Source organism: Egretta garzetta, unplaced genomic scaffold (genome assembly GCF_000687185.1).
Source record: "Egretta garzetta isolate BGI_Z169 unplaced genomic scaffold, ASM68718v1 scaffold4, whole genome shotgun sequence".
Classification (NCBI taxonomy): domain Eukaryota; kingdom Metazoa; phylum Chordata; class Aves; order Pelecaniformes; family Ardeidae; genus Egretta; species Egretta garzetta.
The window spans coordinates 2,315,889-2,332,729 of NW_009259329.1; the positions used below are offsets into that span (position 1 = coordinate 2,315,889).

General features: G+C 50.3%; 1 protein-coding gene across 3 annotated transcripts in view; it reads right to left on the reverse strand.

Annotated features, from left to right (window-relative positions):
- The window catches only part of CELF5 (CUGBP Elav-like family member 5), a 48,900-nt gene that overhangs the window by 21,231 nt on the left and 10,828 nt on the right, over positions 1-16,841 (reverse strand). For all 3 annotated transcript variants that reach the window (XM_035892248.1, XM_035892249.1, XM_035892247.1), the window contains exon 3: positions 10,991-11,073. In XM_035892248.1, the coding sequence (XP_035748141.1) occupies positions 10,991-11,073 (83 nt within the window). The remainder of the gene's footprint in view (positions 1-10,990; positions 11,074-16,841) is intronic.

Sequence of the window (16,841 nt, forward strand, 5' to 3'; positions counted from 1 at the left end):
TACCCCCCCGTGGGTCACACACCCCCCCGGGGGGGCAACATGCCCACCGCTGTGCCCTGGCACAGCACCCGCAAGACAGCACGGGCAGTGGAGATGCCAGTGCCGATGCCAGCACAGTGACGCAGGTTCGCACTGGTGCAAGTCTGGAAAGCAGTGCCTGACTGCAGCGACAAGGGGAAGAGGGTCTGCCTAGGGTGAAATCAAGCACGGGGGCTGCTTTGCACCCCACAGCTCTGCCCACAGCTTCTCTCTTGACTACTTGACACAGCACCCTAGCAAGGGCACAGGAAGACTCACCCTCTACCAATGTCAGACCAAGCCCTTGGTCAAGGGCTGCCCATTTCCAAAGACCTTGCCAGCTCCAGTGACTTTGAGAGCCACCCACCGAACGGAGGTCTGGTCTCTGGGCTGGTCTTCACCTGCTCTGGAAGACATGAGTAAAGAGGAGAAAACAAGATACAAGAAATTTGTCCAGATGCTGAGGCTTGGAAAAGAGCAGCAGGACTCTCTGCCCGCTGCTTCCTTAAATGAGAGGTCTCCCAACGGAGGCAGAGGCAGGCATGGTCCTCCTGGCAGACAACTGGACACCCAGAGGCTTCCACAAACAGAATACCACTTTAATCCTTCTAAGGCACAGAATCATAGAATCACAACATGGCAAGGGTTGGAAGGGACCTCCGGAGATCATCAGCTAGTCCAACCCCTCTGCTACAGCAGGCTCGCTTAGTTGCCATTAGTGTCCCACGTTGCCATTAAAGATGCACAAAATATCAAAGGCCTCTCAAGCAGAGGCGTGAGCCTACAAATGCAAAGAGCGCCCACAGTTGCTTTAACTCAACAGCACAGGTCGCAAGGCCTTGACAAGTGTCCTTGTGGGGTCCTCAACTCTGTATAGAGGTCTCAGACAGAGCTCTGTCCCCCACGGGAACTCAACACATAGAAGGGTCAAGCTTCACCCCTTCCATTTGAGGGAGAAAGAGAGTAACAGGGCAGCAGGGAGGACACGCTTCTGGCTTGCACAGCAAATTCTGGAAGTACAAAATCTTCTGGCCTCCGGTCATCATCTCAAGCTGCACGGTAGTCGGAGAACACACTCGATTCTAAGCAAGCCGCATTTGCACATGGCCAGCTGGGCCCAGAATCACAGAGGCAGGATGTGCCTGCCTTAAATTCCAAGTGCCAAGCACAGACCTGCATGCCTACCGCACAAGAACACAAACAAATGTGAACACACACGTGGCGTGGAGATCTTGAGCAAATGATTTATGAGTCTGTGCCTGCCTCGCTAGCTGAGCTTTATTTTCCTCATTATGTTATTCAGGTGAGCGTTATTATACTTCATTTCTGAAGAATATCGCATTAACATTTAGCACAGGCCACCATGGGCCAAATGTCCCCCAGCACAAAGCCCTCACCCCCACGCTTCCTACCTGCTGCTAATGACAGACTAAGAGCTGTCGGCTCCATGACCCACTGGACTCAAGAAATCTGCTGGAGCCACATGCAGCAATGGACACCAGACAGGCAGCACACAGGAGGGGGCAAAGCTCCCACTGCCTCCTTCAGCTTCTCCCTCTCATTCGTCCTCCTGGCTGGATGCATACCTTCCCTTTCCAAACACAGCCGTGCTTACCTTCCACAGCCCACAGCTCTCACAGACGATGTTTCTCTCTCTGCATTGCTCTCCTTCTCACAAGCACGCAGCCTTTGTTAGCTTGCTTTCTTTGGGGTTACTGGTGGGAAGCAACTGGCCAACCTGATGGGGGCACAAAGCTACGCTGACCACTGGAGCATTACATGCTACAAAGCACAGCAGCCACGTTTCCTGAATAGCCCTCGGGGAGCAGCAAGGAGAGACCCAGTGGTAAGAGAGTCACTGCAGCCCAGGGGAGCCTAGAGGTTTCTAGGGAAGAGGCAGGGGTGAGAGGCATTGCTGGCGAGTGTCTAGATTACACCCTACCCCATCCCCAGCATCTGGTCAGTACAGAGAAATGGGGAACTGCGCTCTGTTTAGGCTTCCTCCCCGCTTTCAAGGAAATGCTCCCCCACCTCTGTAGCACTCCTGGGATCAAGGACCTAAAGAAAATTCCTGGCCCTGCTAAAGTCAGAGGAAGCTTTGCTATTGGCTTCACCAAGGCCAAAATGCACCATTCGTCTGACCACACCCCAAAAAAACCCCTTTTGGAGGCGAACTAGCTCCCCACATTTACACCGATGCCCAGTATGAGCGATCAGCTCAGCAATCTGGTAGCCATTTTCTCCAAGGAGGAGCAGTGACCCCTAGCTTCCTCAGCTTTCACACTGCAAAAGCTGGGTAGAGGAAGAAAGCCCCCTGGGATGGCAGGGCAAGCCTCTCTATTAATTAGGAGTAAGTGATGTAAAATAGCCCCTCAGGTGCAATGCAGGGGAACCTCACCGTGTTAAGTGGGTCAGCGGCAGACAGCGTGAAACACACAATGCGGGCTGGCTCCTCTGGGACGTCAGGAACCAAGAGGCATTCAAGGCCATTGGGCAGAATTAGGTCCCAGGCTCTTAGGCTTTGCAAATTGTGGGCCGGTCTTCTTCTCGCCAGTTAAAAATACCCTGCCTGAATGATCACAACCACTCCTAGCTGTGCAGAGCACATAAATCTAAATGCCGCTTTGCTCATTTGGATTTTGTTTCTGGTCAGGAATGCAAGCAGTGATGGATTGGTGCCAGTCTCGGTGCTCGAGTCTCCTGCTTGCGTCTTTCCACTGACGTCTCAGTGTACCTCAGTCCTATCCAGAAGAACCATCCTTCCCTGAGAAAGGGGAGTTGTCTCACACAGAAACACGAGCAGCATTAGCACCAAGCACCATTCCAGCACAGCTCTGAAGGCTGCTTATGAATTCACCCCACCCAATCCCCTTATGAAGGAGACAAGAGCAATTATGAATACTGTGTTCCAGGTGGAGGAATCAAGGCACATGATGATGAAGGTCATGCAGGAAGTCTGTGGCAGAAGCGGGATGCAAAGTGCAGAGTCCACTGTGGTTACACAGCTCCTGCCTGCATGGCTAAGGCCGTCTCTTTTTGCATGAGCAAGGAAGATTGTTGGAGGACTTCACCCAAATGCTTTGTGTCACCAAGAAGAGGACTCAAACTCCAACTCCTCTCACACGTTTCTTGGGGATGTATTTTCCCTATGCCCAGCACAGAGGGCAAATCAGGCAGAGCAGGGAAGTTATCCCCTTTTCCCCACCAAAGTGCATGCAGAAATCAGCAAGCAGACATCTAAGCAGCGTGCAGGCCACAACACACATGGAACGGCTGCTTTGCCTCTTGGATTCTCTGCTGTGCTTCTTCTCCCTTAACACAGTCAGACATCCTTGTCCCCACCGTAGCTAGAGCTGCTCTGGGAAGCAAGCAAGCAACTTATCGCCATGACTCAGAGAGCCTTTGGATCTCCCTGGTATCTCCATGGAAGTGACAGCACCATTACTGTGCATTAACAGCAGACGACCAGCAGGGAGGCCAGTCCAACATAGCAATTGGAGCCCCTATCACATACGTGACTGTTTGGCAGACACATTTAAGTGTGGTCTCTCAGGACTCCATGGTCAGTCTGTCCTCATGGGGCTCTTTCCTTGATGTTTCAGTGCACCACAGGGCACCGCATCAAGGAGGACGTTAAATGATCATCCCTGTTGCCCTGATCTCTTCTTGTCACTCGTGATTAGTGCCACTGAAGGTCAAAGGAGCTTTTAGGTGAGAAGAGGAAAGTGCCAACTTTCTCAAATCCTTTTCCACAGGTGCTAGGACAACAGTTTCCCTCAGAGGCCACAGGAAGAAAAATCATGGGCCAAGTTCAGGTGAGTACCTCTCTGGTTTCAAGGGGGCTTTTCAGCAGTGCAACGAGCAGTAGTATTTGGCCCCAAACTTCCTCCTGCTCCTCCCAACTCTTGCAAGACAGGGCTGAAGGAACGTAAAACCCCAAAAGCTCTTCTAACAAGTTCATCAAGACCCTAAGAGATCATTCTGGCCACCAGAAAACCATGGGCCTGAGGACCTGGGCACAGCTCGGTGCTCAGGCCCATAGTCTTGCACCAGCTGCAGGATCTTGCTTCAGCAGAGACAGGGTCTTGCTGTCCTCAGCTTGCCCTAATCACAGCAGCCACTCCCAGCTCAAAGGAAGGTGGAAAGCACTTAGCAGGCCTACAAAAAGCAGGAACAAGATGCTACGAGACAGGTCACCAAGTCACTCTGAGCAAGTGCAAGAGCTGCAGAGGGGAAAGCTGGGAGCACTGCCACACTCACCTGGCTTTGACCTTTCTGTCAGGCTGTTTGGAGAAGACCTCTAACATTATTAGTAGAAGACAATACAGAGAGCACATCAAGGCTGTCTCGTTGAAATGGCAGCACCAGGACATGAAGGTACTGGGCTAAAGCAGCCCTGGGCAAGGGGCAACAGAAGTGCCCTGGCAACCCTCTCTGCCACTGCAGAGAGCACCCATGGGAGCCTCCGAGGACCTCAGCACACCGGCAAAGCGCAGAGCGAGGGGCACGGGAAGCCTGAGCTGGCAGACACAGCCGGCTCTGCAGAGAGCTCGCGCAGGCCTCTGCCGAATGTGCTAGAAGGTCAGCCCGGGCCTGACAGCCGGGGGCACCGGCAGCTCCTCGGTGCGGCCGTGCCCCCACCTCTTCCCCCCCCCGCCGGTTAATTACAGCCGCTGGGGAAGAGGCCTGGCCTTGGCGGCTGCGGGCGGCAGCAGGGATCCTCCGCCGGCTGCCGCACACAAGGCCAAGTGCGCCAGTTCCCATGGCAACCGGTAACGGGTCCGAGCGGTGCAAAACCTCCTGCAACAACGGCTGCCGACGTGCCCATGGGAAAACCCACTGGAAACGGGCCCGAGTCCCAGCGCCACCCTAAGAACCCCCTGAGCCATCTCTCCTCTGGTTATGGCTGGTATTAGATAAATTATTTCACTTTGGGGGTGCCCTCGGACTGGAAGAGAGGCCCAGAGTGACTGCAGGATCCCCTTGGAGATACTAAAAACTCAGTTGGAGAAGGTCCTCAGCGATCTGAGGTAGTTAGCCCTGCTTTGAGTGCGGTTTGACCAAAGACCCCAGAGGTCTCTTCCAACATAAATTATTCTGTGATTCTATATCCGTCTTCACAAGCACGTGTGTGCATGCACACATACCAAATGACCCCGGGGAGGTGGGAAGGCAGAGTCAGGCTCGGGAGCCTTGGCCAAGATGAAGGCCTGCGTGGGTTGGTGTGCAGGTGTGTGTGGGGGGGTGCTCACGAGCACAGGGGAGGTTCCCTCAGTAGGGAACATGCCAGCTTGGGGAGACAAAAATCTAAGCTCTGCGCTACAAGGAGATGCGAGTGCCCGGTTGTGCCCAGGGCACCCATTTCTAGTGAGAAATGGAGGCCCCTTGTGCAAAGGACAGAGCCTGCACGTGTGCATTTGGTCAGCACGTGGGAACGGGTGCTGATCTTTCATTTCATTATCCTTCATATTCTGTAGGCAGCAAAAGCCAATGTTTGCCTTGGCAGCTTGCTCTCCCCCTGCCTCTTCAGGGTATGTACTTCGTAGGGCTGCTGCCTTGCCTCACTGCTGGTTCTCAGCCCCTTAAGCCAAACCCCCACCAGCACAAGCATTTGCAATTCTCTCTGCAGTGAACAGGCACTTCTGTTGCTCCTTGCCCAGGGCTGCTTTAGCCCAGTACCTTCATGTCCTGGTGCTGCCATTTCAATGAGACAGCCTTGATGTGCTCTCTATTGTCTTCTACTGATAATGTTGCATGGCTCTCATGAATTTCCTGATGTTGTCTATCAAACCTGCAGAAGGAACATGGGAAAAACTTCTACACCCTGCCCCAGCCAAAGGTTCAAACTGCAGAGGCCACCTCAAAGAATAACAACCAGTGTCCAGCTTCAGCCCCCAACCAAACATTCAGACCCGCACTCCACTCCTCGGCCTGTCTCCCAGCTTTGTCAGCTGCAATATCCTGTAGTGTTCACACGAGGAAATTTTCAGAAATACTGGTCCAGGCTGGCTCCATACCAGCACTTGTACAAAAGAGAGGGGAAGGGAGAATGAGATGCTTTGACATCTCTACCAAAACCCCTCCAGTTACCTGTGTTCCCTTATTATCATCGCTGGCTGTGGATCCTGACAGATGGCCCACGGTGAGCCCTTGCTCCTGGCAGCACAGGAGACAGCCTGCCCACAGGGATACCCTCTGCTCAAGCTCTGCTGGGTCTCTGCATTAATCCTTGTGCCCAACCACCTGAGTTAGTGCTGCAGCATCTCAACCCCTGGTGCATTCCCAGATCCTCTCTCTGCTCTAATGCTGCTGCTCTCTGTAATTTTCCATTCTTGTGTCCCTGCGTTCCCAAGCCATCACTGCACCCATGAGTTCTCCTGATGTAGCCACATTTCAGTACCCCATCACTGCTCTTAAACTGCCCATATTCCCAGCTTGGATCAATACCAATTTCTGCCACTTACTTGCCTACCTTTCAGCAAGCCCTTCTTTGTTCTGCATAGAAATAAAACTGTAACTGTACCTTGCCAGAAGAATGACTTTTTTAAACCACCCCCCCCCTCCACTTCCTCCCTCTATTCTTATTTCCCTTCTTCTTCAGGAGCAATTTAATGTAATTTGCAACTGTCTGGCTGCAAATGAAAAGAGACACAAAGCGTTTCTGCGAAATATTGAAAAGCTGGCTGCTTTTCCCTCAAATTTCACTTAGCGAGAGGCTTTAACTTGTTGTGTGATCGCTGCATGTCATTAATAACCTCTCCAATTCCTTTCAGAACTCAGCAAAGTGAAGGCACAATCACGAATCAAAGGCATGGGTTATTGAGATACAATACTGTTTCACCGAGCCGGGGAGGAGTGTGCCAGGGAGTGGGGAGAAGGTGAAACACTGCACTGCTAGGCTGGCTGGCAGCTGAAGAGGACACTAGATTTAGGAAGAAGTGTATGGGCTTGATTCCCTCTCTGCTTTTCAGATCCAAAGATTTTGCCTCCGTTCAGCCTCCATGGGTTGTGTGTGTTTCCCCAAGCCCTGTGGACTCAGGCCACAAAGGGAGCTGGTTTCTGTTTTGTTCCTCAGGCAGATCTGTCTCCATCTCTGTTGAGTCTTTGCAGCCCATCAAACTGCTTTACTGGGACTAAGTCAGACTTAATTGTGCAGCTCCCCAGCCTGTCCTCAGGGAGCAAAACCTGGGGAACACAAAACAGGATCTCTGCACCTGCAGGACGCAGAAAGTACTGTGAAGGGCAGGGAGTGGGAGTGTGCCAGGCTGGCTAGGGGGTGGCGCTGGGCAGAGAACTGGCTACGATGCTGGCGCTGTCTGTATGCCGCACAGCGTGAGTCGCTGTGAGCAACGTGTGATGTGTGTCCTGCTTGTCACGTGTACCAACCAAGCTGATGGGCAAACCCGTGTTGCTGCGTGCCGGCGCCCTATCTGTGCTGAGGCTCACAGGTTGCTGTCCACATCTGAGGACACACACCACAGTGGGTGGAAACAGGGTCCCTGACCACACGGCCACAAGGCAGGGCGTTCTTCCTGCCTACCCCAGCTGATAGCAAGGGCATAAACACCTGGCATCCTTTCAAGCTCCTCAGCAAGCCTGGGTGATCAGACACTTAGGCTAATTCACTGAGGATGCACTTTACCTCTCTGTTCTAGGAAGCTCCAGCCTTCCTTCCCCAAAGGAAGTTTCACGCGTTTGTTACTTCCAGACTGCACTGATAGCAATTCACCAGCTCTGAAGGCAAGGCAGGTGTTTTAGATAATACAATATACAGCTGACAGTTGTCTCGCTTTACACCCTGAGCACACTAGCCCTTACAAAAGGGGTGAAAGCCAAAAATCTATTTACCTTTGGAAAAAGATGCTAAGCCTTACTGTCAAAAAGTAAGCTTTTCTGAGTTGAAATCCTTTTTAGCCACCATGCATCCAACAGCCCTCAATTTAAAAATAAACAAGAATTTTGATCTCCCAAAAGGGGAACTTGCCAGAAATGCCATAAAAGCAAAGAGAGACCATGGTGATTCCCACTGACTTATGTGAAAAACCTATGGTATAAATATAAAACCTCAGGAAAGCTACACTGCAGGTACGACCCTGCAGGAACAACGTGGCAACATCCTTACATGGGCTGACATCACTAGCATCAGACCTGGAGGGCCAGGGCCTAAGCAATACCTCTTGGGCACAGGCCTACCCAGTCACAGATTTGCAAAAGAACCCAGAAGTCCCCCTCCAGCTGCCTGACCGCAGCCTAGGGACCTGTCAGAAACCGTATCAAAGTATTTCTGTAAGTCTGTCCTCACCAAATCCCCAGTCTGGACTAAGAAAGCCATTTGTCTCTATTCAGGTTAATGAACTGTTGAGATCAACCACTGATCTTTGTATTGAGACCAACAAAGGAAGGTACTTGGGTATTTGTGACATCTATGGTTGCTTTCCAATACAACAGCAAGTGTAGGATTACCAACAAGATCCTTTCCACGCCAGTTTGACCCCTTGCAGTCTCTAAACATGCTGATGCTTGGTTATACGTTCAGATGACAGTTTGTGTCACCCTACACTGATGTCATACGCTCTTAAATTTTCTTCCTGCTATTGCTATGTGCAATAAGGAGATGGTAAGTGGGTAAAATGAACAAGAAATCACTTGTTTACCAGACTACAGCCCACTTACTGAAATGCCAGCGGTGTGTGGTCCAGTACATTCTGTTCTCTGTCCTATCCTAGGGTCCTCACTACCTTTTTGGTGAGAGGCTTTGCCACAGAGTTCATCAGAAGATGATCTAGATGTGGATGTACAGAGACAGAATCTCATGGCCTTGTTCCCAAAATAGGGAAACAAACAGTTACCTAGCACTCCTGCCTGTAACTCATTTCCAGAGTATTCTCTGTGATCAGTTGGGTCAGAGGGATGGGTGATACTATACAGACACAAGCAAACCAGGCTAAGAAAACAGGGCTGAAAGCTACCTCAGGTCACCCAGCCGATGCCCACGCCAAGCCCAACTCTATGCACGTCAGGATGGAGGTCTGTTCCGTTCTGGTAGTAACCATCTCTAAATGACCACTAAAATCACCAAAGAGAGAGAATCCTGCCTTCTTGGTCACTGAGGGACTTTCCAAAAGAGAAACTAAATGCGATGAAGTGGTGTATTGCCAGCCTGAAAACAGACAGCTCCAAATGCAGCACAGCTCATCTTCATCTTAATCCTGAAGCTTAATTACACCACACTTCTCATTAACTGTCTCTAGACAAACATGTTCGAAAGTATTCAGCTAGCACAGACTTCTTACTATTTCCCAAGCAGTTTCTTACACGTTTCTTAACATAAAAAGCCTTTAGATCACCACATCACAGATAAATTGCTGCTTTAAATACTACTCCGTACAGCACTCTATAACCACTGAGAGCAGAAACAGCAGAGAACATAGGGAAACATGCAACAAATTCCTGATGTAGAATGGCAGCAAAACTGAGATTGCCTTGAATTCACCGAGCCTCACATGAACAACCTTTTGGAGTCACTCTACAGGTACTAGGTAGAGACACGTCTGCCTTCTCCCCTGTGTTACAGCACTGTACCATGACTCATCATGACTGCTCCTCCATCCTTTGGCTTGTTCTTATAGACTCTGCCAGTTCTGCCCTGGACCAACACACACAGAAGATTACATTGCTTTAGCCTGAAAGGCTGACCTTTTCCCCTTACACAAAATTAACTCAAACTCAAAAACCCAAGCACCTGGTTATCTGCACTCTTCCCCCTCGCTGCCCTGAGATAACCTGAAACAGCAAAGATCCTATTAAGTGGTAATTAAGTTATGTGCACTTTCCAGCCCTCAAATGCCAACACAGGCCCATGCAAAAAGGGATGTAAACAAATATGGAAAAGGATGTGTGCATGTGGAGGTCTTGAGGGGAGCAGGGAGAGGTGAGGGAATCTATTTGGACCTGTATGGGTTGAAGAGGAAATGTTATGTTTAAGAATTCCTAACCCCTCTCCAGAGACCCCTGGATTATATTAATTATTCTGTTGCCTTGAGCACTCAGAGCCTCCAGTGAGCTTCTGTCTATAAGTACCCAACTCCTCTGCCTGCTCACCTCCAAATGAATCCTCCTAATGTGCTTGATTAACCCCCTCAGCGCAGCAAGGGAACTGCCCAGTCAAAGCTCTCAAATCGTACCAAAATGGGAATGGCAACAATTCAGAACTCCTTTCAGCTCACCAGCAGGTCCCAGGGAGGCAGAGGACTTCCCTGTGAGGAGGGACCTGTTCCACAGTCCTTGGTCTCCTGCAATCCCTACTGCACTTTGCTCCCGACACCAGCTGTGGAGCAAGCAGGACCCAGGAACAGACCACAGCTAGTTCAGCAGTCTCTGTCTCACCTATATAACCCATTTCTCTTCCAAACAATGGGATACAGCAAGTGTATTTTTTTCTTCTGAGAAGCTGATCCAACTCAGCCACTGCACTAGAAGTCATTTTGGGCCCTGCACAGAGCCACCCAACAAACTGTCCAGGCACCCTGCAGAGCAGTGGCAGACTAGGAGTGGATGAAGTTCTGCACACCTGGAGGAAAAGAGTCTGGTACCTTGTCTTGTCTACTGTCAGCTTTCCAGCATGCCCATTGTGCAGGCTGGGCCCACCCACTTCATCCCAAAGCTCACAGCTCCCTAGTGACAGGGACAGATAGCTGAAGATGTCACGTCACACCACAGAGACCAACGAGCAGCACAGAAATAAGCTCGGCTGGAGTCACATGGGGCAGTCTTGGCAAGGTAGAGAAAAGAGCAGCAGCTCTGTGAAGAGCAGCACTGTGCTTTGGCTCCCACATCCCTGTTCTAACCCCCAAACCACACTTCTCTTTCACAAGCAGGAAAATTAATCTAAGCCACTTCTCACCCTCCCTTCCCTCCCCTGCCAATCCCCCATTCACCTGTCCATGGCGCGAGCTCCAGGCACAGAACTTACCCCTGGCAGAGTCTTCTGTTCATGCAGTGCTGTCTGGGCTTTGATGGCAGAGTCTCTGGCACAGTACGTGAGGAACGCGCAACCTGCAGCGGATACAGCAAGCGTCAGGTTCGACACGCAATTGCAGATGCACATCAACACAACGTTCTTCTTTGGTAACAGCGGGTGACCGAAGGACAAGGACCACATATGCAGCCCTGTTCTGGCAGATCTCTGTCCCAGCGTTTCTGCTCAGGTAGAGGGGAAGCGCCTAGGACAGCCCTTGTGAGGGACCTGCCTTTTTGGGGGAGGCGGGGGGAGGAGGGGCAGACAGGGAGGCTCACTAATTAAAGGTGCAAATGTTCTATTATTTGCATGTGTCGAAGACTCCAGGGAAACAGACAAACCACAACATTAAAGGACTTGCAGGTCCCATCCAAGGTCTGTTGAAGTCATGGAAAAGGGCCCCAGTGAATCAACTAGGTTTGAAACAGATGTTGAACAAGGTGAGAAACAACAGGAGAGCAAAACGCAAGCGAACGTTGCCTGTGGGAGAAACAACCCAAACCGCAAGGATCAGACGAGATACAAGGAGCAATACAATTATTGATTTTTTTTTAAAAAAAAAAGCAAGGAAAGAGGAAAAGCATCTGGGATTTTAGGCTCATATGAAAGCTCCATGATCCAGATTCATGGAATCATGGAAAGCGACAAGAGAGGCCTGGCTTTCTATGCCATACATACATGTATGATCCTGACATTCTTAGTCAAGATATGACTTAACGTCTTAGCCTCACACTGGAGCCAGAGGAGGAGGGGAGGAATTGTAGCCCCTCCAGGAAGGAGGAGGATCATCTTTGGGTGCTCTGATGCTAAGAATAATCAAATGAAACTAAGCAAAGGAAAAAATTGGCTGGATACCAAGAAACGTTTCCTAGCAGAGAGAGATTTATTAGACTGTGGAGCGTCATCAGTTGGGTTGTTGCAGATGAGGATAAGCAAAGCACTGGAGAATAGACTCAAAATGCTAGAATGCATCTGACCCCCTCACTCACCTCCCTCCCATTCCCAATGGCATTTCACATCCTAAGCAAAGGCAGGACATGTCCCTTCAGCTTGTTGCTAAATGTCCATGTCTACATTGTTTTGCTGGGGCTGCAGATGCATTGTTATTGCCCAAATAGAGAGGCCCATTCTTTTGCCCCCACTTTCTTGTGCCTGGCTTGGGGTACTCCAAAGCCGCTTCAGCTCTCTATGGATCCAAAGGTAGATGCAGGACAGGGGCTGTCTGGATCTCTCCCCTCCACTTTTAGGCCACACGGAAGCCGTCTGCTCAGGACAATCCCCCAGCCCATGGCAACAAGATGATGCTGTTCTCCCATTCTTCCATCCCAGCTCCAGTTAAGTTGCTGCAGCTAAGCAAATCACATCTGTCCTAACAGCTCCTGCTAGGGAAAAAACCCCTTCTACAAACAGCACACAAGCATTAGATATTTCCAACAGGTAATTAAAGCTCCTTATTGCCCAGGTTTTGAACGGAGAATGCTGCACCAAGGCCAGACGTGGGATCACCGGATAATTTAACAAAAGCAGCGAGGCCAGGAAGCATGCAGGTAGCCTTCCCTTCTCATGGCAAAGGCAGCTAGCTCTATCGGGAAGAGGGGGGGAAGGACCCCTTTGCTTTTACTCTCCCCTTGCAGACTGATGTGATGTCAAGCATCAGGAAAAGCCCCAAAAGCACCTGTATAACCAGCAAGCCCAAACCCTATTTCTAACAGATTTGGAGGCCTGGTCACTAAAGTCCCAAATGCAGATTCTTGCCTGATTCCACCTGCTGCTCCAGTCTGCCACTTTGCAAGTCACACGAGACCCATTCTAAGAGAATCGGGGTCAGGTCTAGCACACAAAACTCCAAAGTCAGGAGTTGGGAATAAGCAATTTATTCCACTGAGAGCTTTAATGCATTGGTACCATGTCCACGTGCAATGAAGACACCATCCTTGCCTCAGGAGAATTAGCCATCGAGCCTAAGAAAACTAAGGATAGGAGAGGAATAAGTCTACATGAAGCTACCTGCTGAGTTAAGCACTCAAACCCAGTCCCCGAGTCCCAATTCCAGTACTCAGGAACATCAAAACTGAGGTAACGCACACTGACAGGCTGTGCTGGTTGTGGCTGGGGTAATTTTCTTCATAGGAGCTGGTATGGGGCTATGTTTTGGATTTGTGCCGAGAACAGTGTTGATAACGTAGGGATGTTTTAGTTATTGCTGAGCAACGCTTACAACAGAGCCAGGGCCTTTTCTGCTTCTCACCCCACCCCACCAGCGAGTGGGCTGGGGGTGCACAAGAAGTTGGGAGGGGACACAGCCAGGACAGCTGACCCCCACTGACCCAAGGGATATTCCACACTGTACGATGTCATGCTCAGCAGATAAAGCTGGGGGAAGAAGAAGGAAGGGGGGAACATTCGGAGTGATGGCATTTGTCTGCCCCAGTAATCATTCCATGTGATGGAGCCCTGCTTTCCTGGAGATGGCTGAGCACCTGCCTGCCGATGGGAAGTAGGGAATGATTTCCTTGTTTTGCTTTCCTTGCGTGAGCAGCTTTTGCTTTACCTATTAAACTGTCTTTATCTCAACCCACGAGTTTTCTGACATTTACTCTTCCAATTCTATCCCCCATCACGCCAGAAAGGAGTGAGTGAGCGGCTGTGTGGAGCTTAATTGCTGGCTGGGGTTAAACTACAACACAGGCTCAAAAACCTCAGTCCATGGGAGGACAAGGATAAAATGAGGATTGGACAAAGGTGCACCATTTAGTGGGGATAAAGGAGAGACACTCACACAGGGATAGAGTGTTATTTTGCAAGGTTCTATCATCATGCCAGATCAGGGATTTGTAAAGCCCAGCAACACCTACATCCACCAGCACCAATCCAAGAAAGTGCCATGAATCCCCTCCCTAGAGCCCTCTTCTCAACAGCAAAGGCAGTCCAAAATACTGTTCATCTTTTAGGTGCTCGGGTATCTGTAGCAAGAGGTAGCAGCCTCTGGAGACAGAAGCATCCTGCAGCTATGGAGCCTGAAGATGCCCCACTCAAACCTCCTGCTTCACTCCCAGGGCAATCCTTGCTGCTGCTCTGCTTTCCAAGGATGTGGATATTTGCTCAACAGGAGCCAGCTTGTACTCAAGCATGAAACAGCACTTGGACAGACTGCGTCTGGGCTGGACTGGGACAAGCAAGCCTATGGGCACAGGACAGCCCTGTCCACTGCTCCGTCCCTCAGCTCTCTGTGGCTCTAAGCTTTCAGGACATTCAGCTCATTCATTCCATCTCATTCCTACTTCCCAAACGGCAGGAATCTGGGAGGCTGTACTGGCCGTGGAAAGGAGAGCGCTAAAGAGGTCAGCTACGTCCTCTGGAAAACATGAACACTGTCCTCCACAGCCAGACATTTTGGAGGTAGGATGCAGGAGTCAATTCTATTCTCTTTGCAAAGTCCTAGCCAGAAATACAGAAAGGGGTTTTGCAGAAACGCTACACTCTAAGCTTAATTGTGTAAACAAATATTTGAGAAAAAGAATCTTCCTTCCTGAAGAGACATTACCTCTTGCAAACTAACTCTTCAGTTACTCCTTAGGACGCAGCAAGTCAGTGAAGCAGCAGGCATTTTCCACAGCCTCCCCTCGTCCCCTGCTTTGCCCAGGTGCCTGAAGCTTATAGAAGTACCAGAGGCTCAAGGAAAGCCACAGTTTCCCAGCTAGGATGGGTTTCCATGCTGTTACAGGACCCCGCTTACCATGTCTTTCATGGGTCCTTCAGCTTCTAAAACTTTGAGCCTGACAGAGTCACCCAGGGATCCACTCAACAGCGAGGAGACATCCACAAAGGTGCAGAGGCCTGTCGCTCTCACTAGGTTTTTGCATTTCCACATTTCCTGCTTTAGTTAACAGCAAACTCAGGTCAACAGGCTTATGCCCCTTTGGGCACGTCTAACACCAAGTCAATTATGCCTGCTGAGACATGGAACGTGGTGTTAAAAAGTGCTCAGGCTGTTAAAAAGTGTTGGCCTTGAAGGTCCCAGGCAGTCGGCCAGCCAGGTGATGCTGATGATCCAGCCAGGTGATGTTGATGATCCAGTCACAGAACAGGGGAACATAACAGTACCCAGAGCACTGTCTATAAAATCAAGCCATTACAAGTCCTAAATGGGGGAACTTGGACTGGAGCTGCTGCTGGACAGTGAGAGCCGTGACCCCCGGTGGCCAGGGACGTCTCCACCATCATCTGCTTCCTCTGAGGACTGACTCATCTTCTTTTATATTATTTTCGAGTCTAAATTATGATTGTTATATTGATACAGCAAATCGTGTATTAAAAAAGTGCTCAGGCTGTTAAAAAGTGTTGGCCTTGAAGGTCCCAGGCAGTCGGCCAGCCAGGTGATGCTGATGATCCAGTCACAGAACAGGGGAACATAACAGTACCCAGAGCACTGTCTATAAAATCAAGCCATTACAAGTCCTAAATGGGGGAACTTGGACTGGAGCTGCTGCTGGACAGTGAGAGCCGTGACCCCCGGTGGCCAGGGACGTCTCCACCATCATCTGCTTCCTCTGAGGACTGACTCATCTTCTTTTATATTATTTTCGAGTCTAAATTATGATTGTTATATTGATACAGCAAATCGTGTATTAAAATAGGATCCCAAGGGTCCCTAAAAGAACCTGCATGTCCCCTTAGTGTTGGGTGACACCACCCTACTCCCACTGTCTCCGGGAGGGTTTCCAGCTCCCTGTAAGCAGAACCCAGCCTAGTTCTACTTGCAAGAGACTGCAGCAAAAAAAAAAAAAAAAAAAATATTCTGTGTCTGGTCCTCCCTACAAACCACACATTGATTCTGGGATTTATAGTCCCTTCAGATCCTAAACACTGCTCCAGATATCAGCAGTCTAAAGCCTTGAGCAAGAAAAGACTGTCAGTTTGCAGGAGAGAGGGGACTCTAGATTCAGCTTAGCATCAGAAATCACATCAAATACTTCAGCAGGGGAAGCATGGAGTCAGCGGGGCGCTTATCTACAAGCCTGCAGATGCTGAGTCAAAACCCAGCTGCCAGTAAGGCAAGTTAGGCTGAGGTTGTTATTGCCTCCTTGCCCTTTGGAAAAGCCACCCATCTATCCACGCACGCTGTGGGCGAGAGGGCTGCTCCTGTCCCTGCCATTCCCCTTAAATTCAGCCCAGTATCTCACACTCCAGAATCTCTCCACTTTCCCTACCGTGGGCACTGCTAGGAAATCCATCCAGAAGAGCAGAGTTGACACTCATGGAGGAACTGCCTTCTGCTCAACCCTGGAACACAAGGCCAAATATTTCCACTTGATTCTCCCTGCTCGGTTTCCTCTGACCCATTCCAAAAGCCTGTTCGAATGCCTCCCTGCTCTTCCCATGAAAATATCAGCTTTAAGACAAACACTGCCATTAACATGCAAATGTATCTGTGATTAACATAAATAGAAAAACTGCCTCATGAATAACATTAGGAGGCTGGAACAGTATCAACTACCAGTAGTCAGGTTGCCGAGACATGAATAGTCAGGCACCAACAAAACCATTTCATAACAGTACTCGTGTTTGTAGCAGGCCTGCAAGATCCTCCTCTGCCTCCAGTGAATTCGTCAGTTCTCAGCACCCGTACAGCACAGTCCTAGCTGGCTCCTGGACTCTGCAGCCCAACTCACACCCTCCAGCCCCCGGCAGGCCTCTTCCACCCTTCCTTCCTCCCTGGGGGCAGAGGCAGCTGCTCAGCCCCATGCCAAGCTGCAAGGGACTGCAAGAGGAGCTGAGCTGCTGGGCTTTACCAGCAGGGCTGGCT